The 12,885-nt window shown below is 39.5% G+C and overlaps 1 protein-coding gene across 1 annotated transcript in view; it reads left to right on the top strand.

The window, feature by feature from the left end:
• Positions 1–12,885, top strand: part of LOC150041006 (vascular endothelial growth factor receptor kdr-like) — a 145,152-nt gene that overhangs the window by 116,209 nt on the left and 16,058 nt on the right. The window contains exons 22-26 of the mRNA XM_090327270.1: positions 4,391–4,488; positions 6,245–6,367; positions 6,472–6,583; positions 8,727–8,826; positions 10,284–10,389. Coding sequence (XP_090183396.1) covers positions 4,391–4,488; positions 6,245–6,367; positions 6,472–6,583; positions 8,727–8,826; positions 10,284–10,389 — 539 coding nt within the window. The remainder of the gene's footprint in view (positions 1–4,390; positions 4,489–6,244; positions 6,368–6,471; positions 6,584–8,726; positions 8,827–10,283; positions 10,390–12,885) is intronic.

Below are 12,885 nucleotides of genomic sequence, written 5' to 3' on the forward strand. Positions count from 1 at the left end.
CTGAATTCCTTTTGGGGGATCTTCTCTGGGATTTTCTCTTAGCAAGATGTTCCAGAAAACTTTATGACTTACCCTGGGACTATTGTTACCCAGCAATGTGTTCAAGTATATATAGAATCAATATTTAGTTTAGTCAAAAATGATTGATGATTCAACACAATTAATTAATAAAAGAAGTAGAAACTGAACTCGGGCTTCCTACTTCTTCCAGTTTTCCCCACATCTTAGCTATGAGATTCAGGCATTGACCTTGAGGATTTGTCTTATTTTGCTTGATGTCTCTTCCTAGCTATGGCCTCCAATGCTGTTTTGATCTTCCCTGGATAGTTGTACTCCCTCATGCTAATTGTCTTTTTGCTTATAAAAAGTCCTTGATAGATGGTATCTGCCTTTATTTAAGCATGAGGGGCCTTCCATTGCCCAGATAATTTATTACATTTGTATTTTATTGCTTGTTTTACTATGTTACATTTGGAAAGTCACACAACTTCTCTAGTTTCCATTTTCTTTTGTGTGAAAGAAAGTAAAAACTTTGTTCAGTGTCTTTATAATGGACATTGAACTCTGGTACATTTAATGTATCTCCTTTGGTGAATGCACATTAGGAAGTCCACAAATAATTTCTGACAACTTTACATCTATTAAGAAAAAGAGGAGGGACAGATACAATGAGTGGCACAGATCAGTGGTGGCTATGCATGCTGCTTACAATAGTTTAGGCCTGTTGTCACCATGAATCATGGAACTTTTTTTGCCAGTCCTGGGCTTGAGCTCAGGGCCTGAGCACTGTCCTTGGACTTTCTCAAGTATAGAGCTTTACCACTTGAGCCTCAGTACCACTTCCGGCTTTCTTCTATGTATATGGTACCAAGGAGTCGAACCCAGGTCTTCGTGCATGTGAGGCAAGCACTCTACCACTAGGCCAAACTCCCAACAAGTCATGGAAATATAATGCTAAAGCTTTAAATGCTAAGGCCTTCAAAACCATATACTTAAAAAAATATCTTTAAGGGGGCCGGGAGTTTGGCCTAGTGGTTAAAGTGCTTGCCTAGCGTGCGCGAAGACCCGGGTTCGATTCCTTGGTACCACATACATACAAAAAAGCTGGAAGTGGTGCTGAGGCTCAAGTGGTAGAGCTCTAGCCTTGAGAAAATCCAAGGACAGTGCTCAGGCCCTGAGCTCAAGCCCAGGACTGGCAAAAAAAAAATCTTTAAGTAGTTGTACAAGAGAGGTGTCATTTAAGAAATAGTATATGAATAGAATGCTTCTTGATCTGTGTTACCTCCTTCAATAATGTCATCCCCCCTTAATCCATCCCTTTCCTTGCATTTCTCAGTTTTGTGGCATGTACAATAAATACTTTTTTGTGGGAATGGGGGTAAGGGTGGTTGTGGTGCTTGAAATATTGGCCTGGGTGCTGTCCCTGACCTTTTCCTTTTCTTTCCATTTTTTGGGGGGGCGGTCATGGGGCTTGAACTCGGCCTAGGCATTGTCCCTGAGCTCTTTAGCTCAAAGATACTGCCCTACCACTGGAGCCACAGCACCACTTCCTGTTTCCTAATGTTTAAGTGGAGATAAGAATCTCACAGACCAGGCTGGCTTCGAACCACGATCCTCAAATCTCAGCCTCCAGAGTAGCTAGGATTAGAGGCATGAGCCACTACACCCAGCTTTGTACCTGAGCTTTTTGCACAAAGCTAGAGTTCTACAAATTTGAGCCACAGAGCACAGAGCCACTTCCAGTTTTCTGGTGGTTAATTCGAGATAAGAGTCTCATGAACTTTCCTGCCAAGTCTGGCTTTGAACCAATCTTCAGATCTCTGCTTCCTGAGTAGCTAGGATTACAAGCATGAGCCACTGGCACCTGACCCTACAATGAATTTTTTTCCAGTCCTAGGGCTTGAACTCAGGACCTGGGCACTCTCCTTGGATGCTTTTTTTCCCAAGGCTAACATTCTGCCACTGGAGCCACAGCAACACTTCATTTTTTTTCTGTGCATGTGGTACTGAGGAATTGAACCCAGGACTTTGTGCATGCTGAGCCAGCACTCTACCACTAGGCCATGCTCCTGGCTAACAATGAATTTTTTACTGCATTTTTCCCACTATCCCCTTTGCCTACTCTGGGTGAATAGATTAAGAAAATATGGTAAGAAAATGGAATTTTACTCATCCATTAGAAAAATGATATCATGCCATTCATAAGAAAATGGAAAGACTTGGAAAGAATTATATTGAATGAAGTTAAGTCAGAGCCAGAGAAACAAAGGTTGCATTTTTTTTCAGTTAGTAGTAGATAAAATTTGCTTATAAAACTATAAGCACATTGGGTGGTATACAAACAGTTCCAAGTGAATTAACTGAATTAAAAAACACTCAAATAGTATAGGTTTTTTCATTGTTGTTATTGTTTTGGGTCATGGCGCTTGAATTCTGGGCCTGGGCACTGTCCTTGAGCTCTTCAGTTCAAAGCTACCACCCTACCCCTGGAGCTACAGCCCCACTTTCCATTTTCTATAGATTAGTTGGAGTTAAGAGTCTCTTGTTCTTTAGTATGGCACTAGCTTTGAACCATGATCCTCAGATCTCAACCTCTTGAGTAGCTAGGATTAAAGGCATGAATCACCATGCCCGCCAATAGTATAGTTTAGTATAAGGGTAAGTCAAAGCCCAACAAAATGAGCACCATCTTCTTTTTCATACCCAGAAAAGCCAAGGAAACCATGATAAACAGTGTATCCTTTTCTGGAAACAATATAGAGTAACCATAGAATAATCAAGTTATTGTCTCTCTTGAGATAAACTTGTAATTTTTTTCATGCCCATAAGTATGTGATTATTACTTAAAAACATACATGATATCTTAAAAACAAACCTTGTCAAAAAATTGCCTTCAGCCTGGTGAAGAGACGCACACCTGTCACCCCAGCCATCAGAGACTGTAAACAGGAGGTCTGGTACCCACGCTAGCCTGGGAAAAAAACGCAAGAAAGGAAAGCAAAAAGGGGGCAGGGGTAGAGCTCCACTGCCTGACAAGTACAGGGCTCTGAGTTCACACCTCAGAAGTTAAGCCACGGAATTATCTTGTGATCCAGCAACTGTATTTGTAGGTATATGCCCCAAGATACTATAAGCAGGAACCCAAGTAGGTTAGTTTATGTGCAAATATCATAGCAACATTATTTACAATTGCTAAAAGGTGAAAATGACTCAACTGTTTATCAACAGATCAGTATGGAAATATAGTATGCATTATATGAATAACAGAATATTATTCTATTATCTTGTAAAGGAAAGAAATTCTGATACATGCTTCAACATACTATGCAAAGTGAAATAAGGCTACAAATCGTTTTGGGATTCTGCTTATTTGAGCTACAGAACTTCTGTCTGAGGAAAAACATATGGAATGGATAGTGATTTAGGTTGCGCAATACCGGAAAAGTACTTAATGCAACAGAATGCTACCAAATCAAATCTAAACTGTTAAAATGAGAGGATTCTGTTATATAACTTTAAGTATAATAAAAAAGTCACTAATGAAACTCTCTACCTTGATATTTGCTAATAAAAATGTGGGAAAAGTCATATCTCACTTCAGTAAATATAAAGAAGACTGAAGAGTTAGGAAAGAAATTCAGGATGTGCTAAAGGGCCCAGGTCTCTAGATGCCACAGAGACTCCTCCCTGGAGGATAAACTCCAGGACAGCATCCTGACGCAAGGGCCCAGCTGAGGAAAGTTGCCACAAAGTCTTTGGCACTCTACAACAAGAGACAGAGTGAGAGACACAGCACAGCAGATCCTCCGCATGCTTTCCCACAGGAATCTGCTTTTATCCAATCTCATTTTAACATGGAAATCCAAATGACTGACTAAATCCTAAAGATATGATCAGAAAAAATAAAAATTAGGTCAAGAAATCTTTTTTAAAAATTGCCTTCAGGGGCCGGGAGTTTGGCCTAGTGATTAAAGTGCTTGCTTAGCATGCATGAAGACCCGGGTTCGATTCCTCGGTACCACGTATAGAAAAAAGCCGGAAGTGGTGCTGAGGCTCAAGTGGTAGAGCTCTAGCCTTGAGAAAGTTCAAGGACAGTGCTCAGGCCCTGAGCTCAAGCCCAGGACTGGCAAAAAAAAAATTGCCTTCAGGGACCGGGATTTGTCCTACTGGTAAAGTGCTTGCCTAGCATGCACAAAGACCCAGGTACCACATTCATACAAAAAAGTTGGAAGTGGTGCTGAGGCTCAAGTCGTAGAGCTCCAGCCTTGAGAAAAGCTCAACAAGTATCACATTGTAGGAAGATGCTGTGAAAATCAGGTATCTTTATTTCGCTCCTTAGGCTTATGCAGTATTTTTCAACTATTGACCTTCAATCACTCTTCTTCTTTAGACACAGATGATCTCTACAAGCGCCCTCTCACTTTGGAGGATCTGATCTGCTATAGCTTTCAAGTAGCCAAAGGCATGGAGTTCCTTGCTTCCAGAAAAGTGAGCATCCGTATTCTTCTTTCAATTCCACTGACTGGCAAAGCAAGGCTGGTGAATTTCCATCACAGTGATGTCTTTGATAGCTAGTACTTTTTTTCTTTACTCCTACCCATATACCGTATACCATTTTCCCTCTCTTTCTATCTCTAGTTGTGCAGAAGTTATATTCATTCATTTTACAGACAGCTACTCATCTTGAGTGCCTTTTTATTTTTATTTATTATTTATGAACATCTCATTGGAGATATTAGTTTGGTGATGTCGAACATTTTTCCTTGGAGAATGTTAGCATTTCATATTGCTTATGCATCAAGGACTTAGCCCACAAATGGGACTATTTTAGATATAATTTTTATTTTTTATTTAATTTAATTTTGTTGTAAAGGTGATGTATAGAGGGATTACAGTTATATAAGGTAATGAGTACATTTCATGTCAAACATTGTTAATCCATCCTTGATTTTTCTCCCAGTATCTCTCCTCCTGATTTCCCCCTGCCCCTGCAAGTTGTAAAGTTCAGTCTTCTATTGCTAGGAGTTTACTTTTCAGACTCTAATCACCTTGCTGGTTGAATATTTAAATCCCATTACTGAGTTGTGGCTATTAGTATGTATTGAAAGAAAAGTCATTCAGCAACTATATACTGATTGAATAGAATATTCTTTGTGTAAGCGCAAGAGATGAAGATATGTAAGATTCAAGTTCTCTCTCCTCAGAGTCTAGTGAATAACAAAAATACAACATGTAGTAAAAGAGGCTATGGCCTATAACAGATGAATGAAATAAAGGCTTTCTGACTAGATAAACTGAATCATGAAGGATCTGTGGCGGTTTCTTAACATTATATTTAAACATCATAATAAAAACATACTTTTGTACTGTTCCTAGGGCTTAAACTCAGAGCCTAGGCACTGTCCTGAGTTTTTCGCTCAAGGTTAGAACTCTTCTACTTGAGTTCCAGCACTACTTCCAGCTTTTTTGGTAAATAATTGGAGATAAGACTCTCATAGACTTTTGTGCCCAGGCTGGCTTTAAACCATGATCCTCAGATCCCAGCTTCATGATTAGTTAGGATTATAGGCATGGGCCACTGATGCCCAGCTAAGTGACGTAAATTTTAAGATGCATAGGATTCATGAAGTCGAATGGAAAGGTAGGTGGACAAAAAGCTTAGCAAAGAAAGACTGAGTACAATGCCAAAAGTTCATGATTTCTAGTTGCCACAGAATAAATTTTAGCCGGAAATATCCCATGCTCAGGTTGATGCTCTGGGAATTTCATTTTGATTGCGAGGGTGAGCAAACAGGTAACTAGTTCATGGGGCTAGAATAGAAACAGAGAAAACAACTAAGAGATCATTGTAGTTGTGCAAATGAAAGAAAATGCATCATTTGTAACCTAGGATGCTAATCATATAATACAGCAGGAGAGGACCACTTACATTCAAATCTCAGGCAATATATTTATTCCAGATCCAAGAGCAATGTATAGATGGGAGATACCATAAAAGTATAGTGGGGATTTTACCTCCCCCTCCCCAATTTAATTTTAGAATGGATCAATTCATCCATGTCTTGGTAAATTTTAATGTAAGACACTTTTTCTCTGGAGTTGTATAGCTTTTCCACATTTCCATTCCTGTTCTGGTCTCCCACACTTAAAATGTCCAATTTGTCTCATGGTTGAAAGTCTATTAAACCTGCACCTGCTCAGAGCTTCACAACATTCAGAACTATCTATTTTCCCCTTTGTTTAGTGCATCCATCGAGACCTAGCTGCGCGGAATATCCTTCTAGCTGATAACAATGTTGTGAAGATCTGTGATTTTGGTTTGGCTAGAGACATCTACAATGACCCTGACTATGTTTGGAAAGGAGATGTAAGTTCAAGCTTCTCTGAAACAGAGCACCAATTCCAGGATCTTGGGCTTTGTCAGTGTTATGGCCTCTTTTCTCATGGTTCACTCTATTTTTGGTTTTCTAGGCAAGACTCCCACTTAAGTGGATGGCACCTGAAGCTATTTTTGACAAGATTTATACCACCCAGAGTGATGTGTGGTCCTTTGGAGTTTTGCTTTGGGAAATATTCTCTCTAGGTAAGTGAGTCTGTTTCTGGCCACGTCTTTCCTCCTGCCAATCACAGCTACTGTTGCAAACCCAGTTATCACCATCTAATCCCAGATTACCCAGATTTCTAAAGGATCATAGGCAGAATTAGGTAGACAATTCTGTGTGGTGTGTGTCTGTGTGTGTGCATGTGTGCGCGCCCACACGGGCGTGTGCTGATCCTGAGGCTTGAACTCAAACTCAGGGCCTGGACCCTATCCCTGATCTTTTAGGCTAGCACTCTCCCACTTGAGCCACAACTCCACTTCTGGCATTTTGGCACTTAACTGGAGATGAGAGTGGCATGAGCCACTCATGCTTGGCTTACATTCTTTGTTTTTTCTTTTGCTAGTCCTGGAGCTTGGACTCAGGGCCTGGGCACTGTCCTTGGGTTTTTTTCAAGGCTAGTGTTCTACCACTTGAGCCACAGCACCACTTCTGACTTTTTCTGTGTATGTGGTACTGAGCAATTGAACCCAGGGCTTCATGCATCCTAGGCAAGCACTCTACCATGAGGCCACGCTCCCGGCCCTTGACTTACATTCTTAATGGAAGGAAAAAAACATTTTTAAAAAACAGCCTACAGATGGCTTTACACATTAAAGATAATTCTGAGGTACTGTGTTCCTTATTTAAGAGCCTCCTTCCATGACCCTAAATCCAAAACTTTCTATGGTTACGGTACAGGAAGTTTTGATTTAATTTGCTAAAATTATTCACATATGCCTTTTGGGGGAATTGAATGCATCTAGCTAATTCAGAAACAATTTAATTTAAGTTTTGTATTACTGAGTAGAAAAGATTCAAAGTTTTGGATTACTAAGTTCTGACAGGATGAAAGATGTTCTTTTTGCCCAAGGAAGTTACTTTGATCCTCTTACAGAATGTCACTCAGTCTAGTTTCCAAAGGTTTTAGAGACAGGGAAAGAAAAGATGTTTGTACAGAAATGAAAAAGACCCAATTCAGTTTTTACCTAAGTCATTTGTGATTAAAAAGCTGAAATGGTGGCTGGTGCAGTGACTCTTGCCTTTGATTATAGCTCTGTAGGAAGCTATAGGTAAGTGGATCTTGGAGTTAAACCAGTCCTAGGCAAAAATGGGCATCTACGTGAAATATAACTAAAAATCCAGAAGTGGCATTGTGGCTCAACTGCTAAAGTGAGAAAAAAGAAACTCAGGGACAGCACGCCGGAGGTTAGTTTAAGCCTCTGGACCAGAACACACATCAAAAAGTTGAGGTCTGTGAGTATAGCCTAGTGGTAGAGTGCTCCCCTAGCATGCATTAAGCCTTGGGTTTGATTCCTCAGTAGCACATACACAGAAAAAGCCCCAGAAGGGGTGCTGTGGTCCAAGTGGCAGAGCACTAGCCTTGAGCAAAAGTGTCCAAGGACAGTGCCCAGGCAATGAGTTGAAGCCCCAAGACTGACAAAAAAAAGTTGAGATAGTTGGAAGCATAGAAATCAGATAAATTAAAGGTAATTAATTGGTACTACCATTTAATTGTAAGACATTGGACTACCACAGATGTTTTCCTCCAAGAGGTACAGTACTTTAGTAAATACATCATGTTTCCAATACTGCATTCCCCAAAATGGAGTCTGATCTCTTCACTGACTAGAATTCTGTTTGATAAAACTATAAAACAAGGATCTTGGAGACTTCAAATAATAGAAATGCTTGGATTAAGCAAAAAGCTATAACAATAGGAGCTCACTAGTGGTAACTGAAATCTCTTTTCAGCTGTATCAAAGCAATTTGGACATGAATAACAGTCTTTATCAGAGATCTGAACTGTCAGATACCAGCCAGAACTGACAAATTGGATACAAATCTTGTGACTCCTGCTCGATTCAGTATAGATAGGTTACAGTTCTTCATATAAGGCCTGACAGAACAGACACATATGTTTCTTGTAGCCTACCCATAGCCCACCTATTTGTATGGTTAATTTTTATGGCCCTTAAATTATATTACAACTACCAAAATGGACCTTGGCAGAAGAAAAAAGTAAGTTTCTCCATCCTGTTATGTATGAATTTGGATCTGTTTGCTCATTCTCCTCTTAGGTCTCTTATTCATAAGGTCTTGATAGTTTATGGCATGCAAGTAAATTTGTCTTTTATTGCATGCCAGGAGCTTCACCATACCCAGGAGTTCAAATTGATGAAGACTTCTGCCATCAGCTTAAGGAGGGAACAAGAATGAGATCACCTGAGTATTCCACTACTGAAATGTAAGTTTTTCCTTCAAGTAAAGTAATTTGAGATGAAAGGATCAAAGTAAACATAACAGATTTTAGACCACAAATACATTAAAGCTTATTGAATGTCAAGACTTTTCTTTTGCTTCCTTAAAGTATATTATAATTTGAAAATAGCCTACTAAAGGGGAGATGAACATTACATATATATGTTTGCAATGACTATTTCTCTAAATAATACATGTAACCAGGGCACTGACAAGGTCCTTTTAAGTCACAGGCTGAGTAAATAGCTTCTATTGTGCCAATCTGGTGCTAAGTTCTTAGAATCTCTGATTTTGCTTAATGAATAAATTTATGTGCTATGAGGAAGTACTTAAAAAAAGATTGGAAGTGACATCATCACACCAAAATGTGCACATAAGAGATTTTCAATTCGTTTGTCAAATAGTAATTTCAACATGAATTGGTATCTATCAATTAGTTGATGTTTTATTAGTCATAACTATTAGAAAATACCAACTATTCTTTCAATGTTGGTATTAAGTATCTAAAAAGAGTCTTAATGTTATACTATTTCCTAAAGGGCATGTAATGATATTTATTTGTAGACCAAATAAATCATGAGGAAATCTCAAAAGTCCAATATTATTCAAAGTAACTGTCTCACTGTTCCCATTATTTTTGTACTGTCAACGAGTTAGGTGACAAAATTGCTTGTCCTTCTTACATCAGGATTTTATGAACACCTGAGATCACAACTGTATTGAGTATGACTTACGTGTATTCATTTAAGCATATGGAGCTGAAGCAAGAGGGAATGATGGGGATGTAGGAGTGATTAGTGGGAAGGGACCACAAAGCTTTTTCAGTAGCTGGACTTTTAAGATCACAGGAAAGAATGTACCTTAGATTCATTGTGAAGTGTTACCTCTGGTATAATCCATATGAAATTTGAGGATCCTGGTTGCTAACTCATTTGCCTATAATCCTAGCTATGAGAGGATTGTGGTTAGAGATGTATCTGGGCTAAAAGACTTAGCTACAAGGGCTGGGAATGTGGCTTAGTGGGAGAGTGCTTGCTTAGCATGCATGAAACCCAGGGTTTGATTCCTCAGTACCACATAAACAGAAAAAAAAATATTCAAAGTGTTGCTGTGGCTCAAGTTGTAGAGCACTAGCCTTGAGCCAAAAGAAGCTCAGGGGCAGTGCCCAGGCCCTGAGTTCAAGCCCCAGGAATGGCAAACAAAAATGTTAGCTACATAGGAAGTACAGGTAGAAATGCTGCAGTTTGAGGCTGGCCTGGGGAAAAACAAGGCTATGTCCAAAAAATAAACAAAAGCAAAATGGACAGGGTCTATGGCTCACATGATAGAGCACATGCCTAGCCAACACAAGGCTGTAAATTCAATCATCAGTATTGAAGAGATAAAGAACAGAAAAGCTATGGAACTAGTGAGAAACAACCTTTGTATTTTTCCAACCTTTAGCTACCAGACTATGCTTGACTGCTGGCACAGCGAATGCACTCTGAGGCCTAACTTCTCTGACCTGGTCAAGCGACTTGGAGATCTCCTTCAGGCCAATGTTCAGCAGGTATGTAGTATTTCCTTCATTCTCTTTTTCATTGTGATATTCACTGTGATTTTTACACTAAAACAGTTTAAGAATTATAAAGTTGGCTCTTGCTTATACTCATTCCTGAAGGAGCTAATATTCTAGTCTGTAGGAGAGGAAAATAAGCAAGGTAATATGATGAAATAAGTGCAATAGAAAAGAGAAGAAAATAACTCTTAAGTGCTGGTGGCTCAGGCCTGTAATCCTAGCTACACAGGAGGCTAAATGCACGTTTTTGCTTTTCCCTTGTACTTGCTCTCCTTTATTATTTCTATATTTATCTACATAATGGTATGCCATAAGTTCTCTTGATCTGCTTTTAGTTTGCTTTTCTTTATTGTTTTCTGAATGTTTGACCATTTTATTCTCCAGCCCTGATACCAGGAAAACTTTCCACTGGGTTTTTATTTGATTTATTTAGCTTTTCCTTTCTAAACCTTCAATTTGACTCTTTTTTTTTGCCGGTTGCAAGACTTGAACTCTGGGTCTGGGCGTTGTCCCTGAGCTCTTCAGCTCAAGGCTACTGCTCTACCACCCTACCCCTTGAGCCACAGTACCACTTCTAGTCTTCTGGTGGTTAATTGGTGATGAGTCTCATGGACTTTAGTGCCTGAGCTGGCTTTGAACCATGATCATCAGATCTCAGTCTCCTTAGTAGCTAGGATTACAGCGTTAGCCACCATGCCAGCACTTTTTTTATTTTGAAAACAAAAATCCATTTCCATAACCGTCATTTTATTAAGATTTCTGGCTATTTATTTTGTTCCAATTTTATGCCCTTACATTCTTTATTCCATTCAGTGGTTCATTCAGTCCTTTAATTCAACTAGGTATTAATTTGGGTTCTTTCTTTCTTTCCTTTTTTTTTTTTTTTGGTCGGTTGTGCAGCTTGAACTCTGGGCCTGGGCGATGTCCCTGAGCTCTTCAGCTCAATGCTAGTGCTCTACCACTTGAGCCACAGCACCACTTCCAGTGGTTAATTAGAGATAAGAGTCTCATGGACTTTTGTACCAGGGCTGGCTTTGAACCATGAACCTTAGATATTCGGCCTCCTGAGTCTCTAGTATTACAGGCATAAGCCACCAGCACCTGACTTGTGTTATTTTTAAAATTCCATTAGTCACACTTATAATCATTTCTGTAGTTCTTTGGTATTGCACAAACTTTCCTACCATTTGAATCCATTAGTGTGAAATTAGTGGCTTTTGAACAAGTCATATTACCTTGGTCTTTAAAATTATTTCTTAAGTCATTGCATTTCCCTTAGGGGAAAATTGTTGGGCTGTAAGATCTGAAGTCTGCAGTAGATAGGCAGGATTGGTTGAGGCAGTAAGGTTGAGGAGAATTTTATTTTTTGTCTTTATTTTTGTGAGTCATGGGGCTTGATCCAGGCCTGGGCATTGTCCTTGACCTTCTCAGCTCAAGGCTACCGCCCTACCCTTGATCCAAGCCCTACTTCCCATTTTCTAGAGGTTAAGTGGAGATAAGAGTCTCAGATCCTTTTGTACCCGGGCTGACTTTGAACTTTGATCCTCAGATCTCAGCCTCCTGAGTAGCTAGGATTACAGGCATGAGAGACCGCTGCACCCCACACCTGGCTTGAGGAGTGTTTTCTTGCTACAGGACTGGAGTTGGATTTGTTATAGCTCAATATCCACTCATTCACTCAACATGCTTAAAAGCAGGCCTATGCTACAGGACTACTCAGAGTAGAGAAAAAATTCTGCAGATACAACCATCATTGTTACTTACACCAGCTTTGGAAAAACAATAATACCTAATTTAAATATGAGGTATAATACCAGTTTATATTTAAGTGGAAGGCATTAATTACACAAGGTTGTGAATACCAAGAGGCAGAGATCACTTGGGTCATTTGAAAAAAGCTCCCATAATAATTCTCTTGAATCAAAAATGAGCCATGAAATGATCTGTATTCAACAGATGGAAAATGAAGGAAGAAAGTAAAATGGGAAGAATTTGGGAGCTCAGGGCCAGGAAAAGGCCTCCTGATAGTTGAAGAAAAGTCTAAAAGGAAGCAATGGACTTGACATGATTGAACCTTACCTCTAAGTCATTTTGTCTAGGAATTTATATTCACTACCAGGGATATCTGATGAGATTCTCCTGAAACATCCAAGTGATAAAGAACAAAATGAGAATACTGTAAGGAGAATGACAGCTCAGAGGATTCATTTATCTAAGAACTTCAGATTTCCAAAAAAAAAATAAGAATTTTTTTTTTCTTGCCAGTCCTGGGCTTGAGCTCAGGGCCTGAGCACTGTCCTTGGACTTTCTCAAGGTTAGAGCTCTACCACTTGAGCCTCAGCACCACTTCCAGCTTTTTTCTATGTATGTGGTACCAAGGAATCGAACCTGGGCCTTTATGCATGCTAGGCAAGCACTTTAACCACTCGGCCAAACTCCCGGCCCCAAGAATTTATCAATCTGTAGTCAAGCAAAACTTTAAAAAGT

The sequence above is a fragment of the Megascapheus bottae genome, chromosome X (assembly GCF_031878675.1).
Source record: "Megascapheus bottae isolate mThoBot1 chromosome X, mThoBot2.hap1, whole genome shotgun sequence".
Classification (NCBI taxonomy): domain Eukaryota; kingdom Metazoa; phylum Chordata; class Mammalia; order Rodentia; family Geomyidae; genus Megascapheus; species Megascapheus bottae.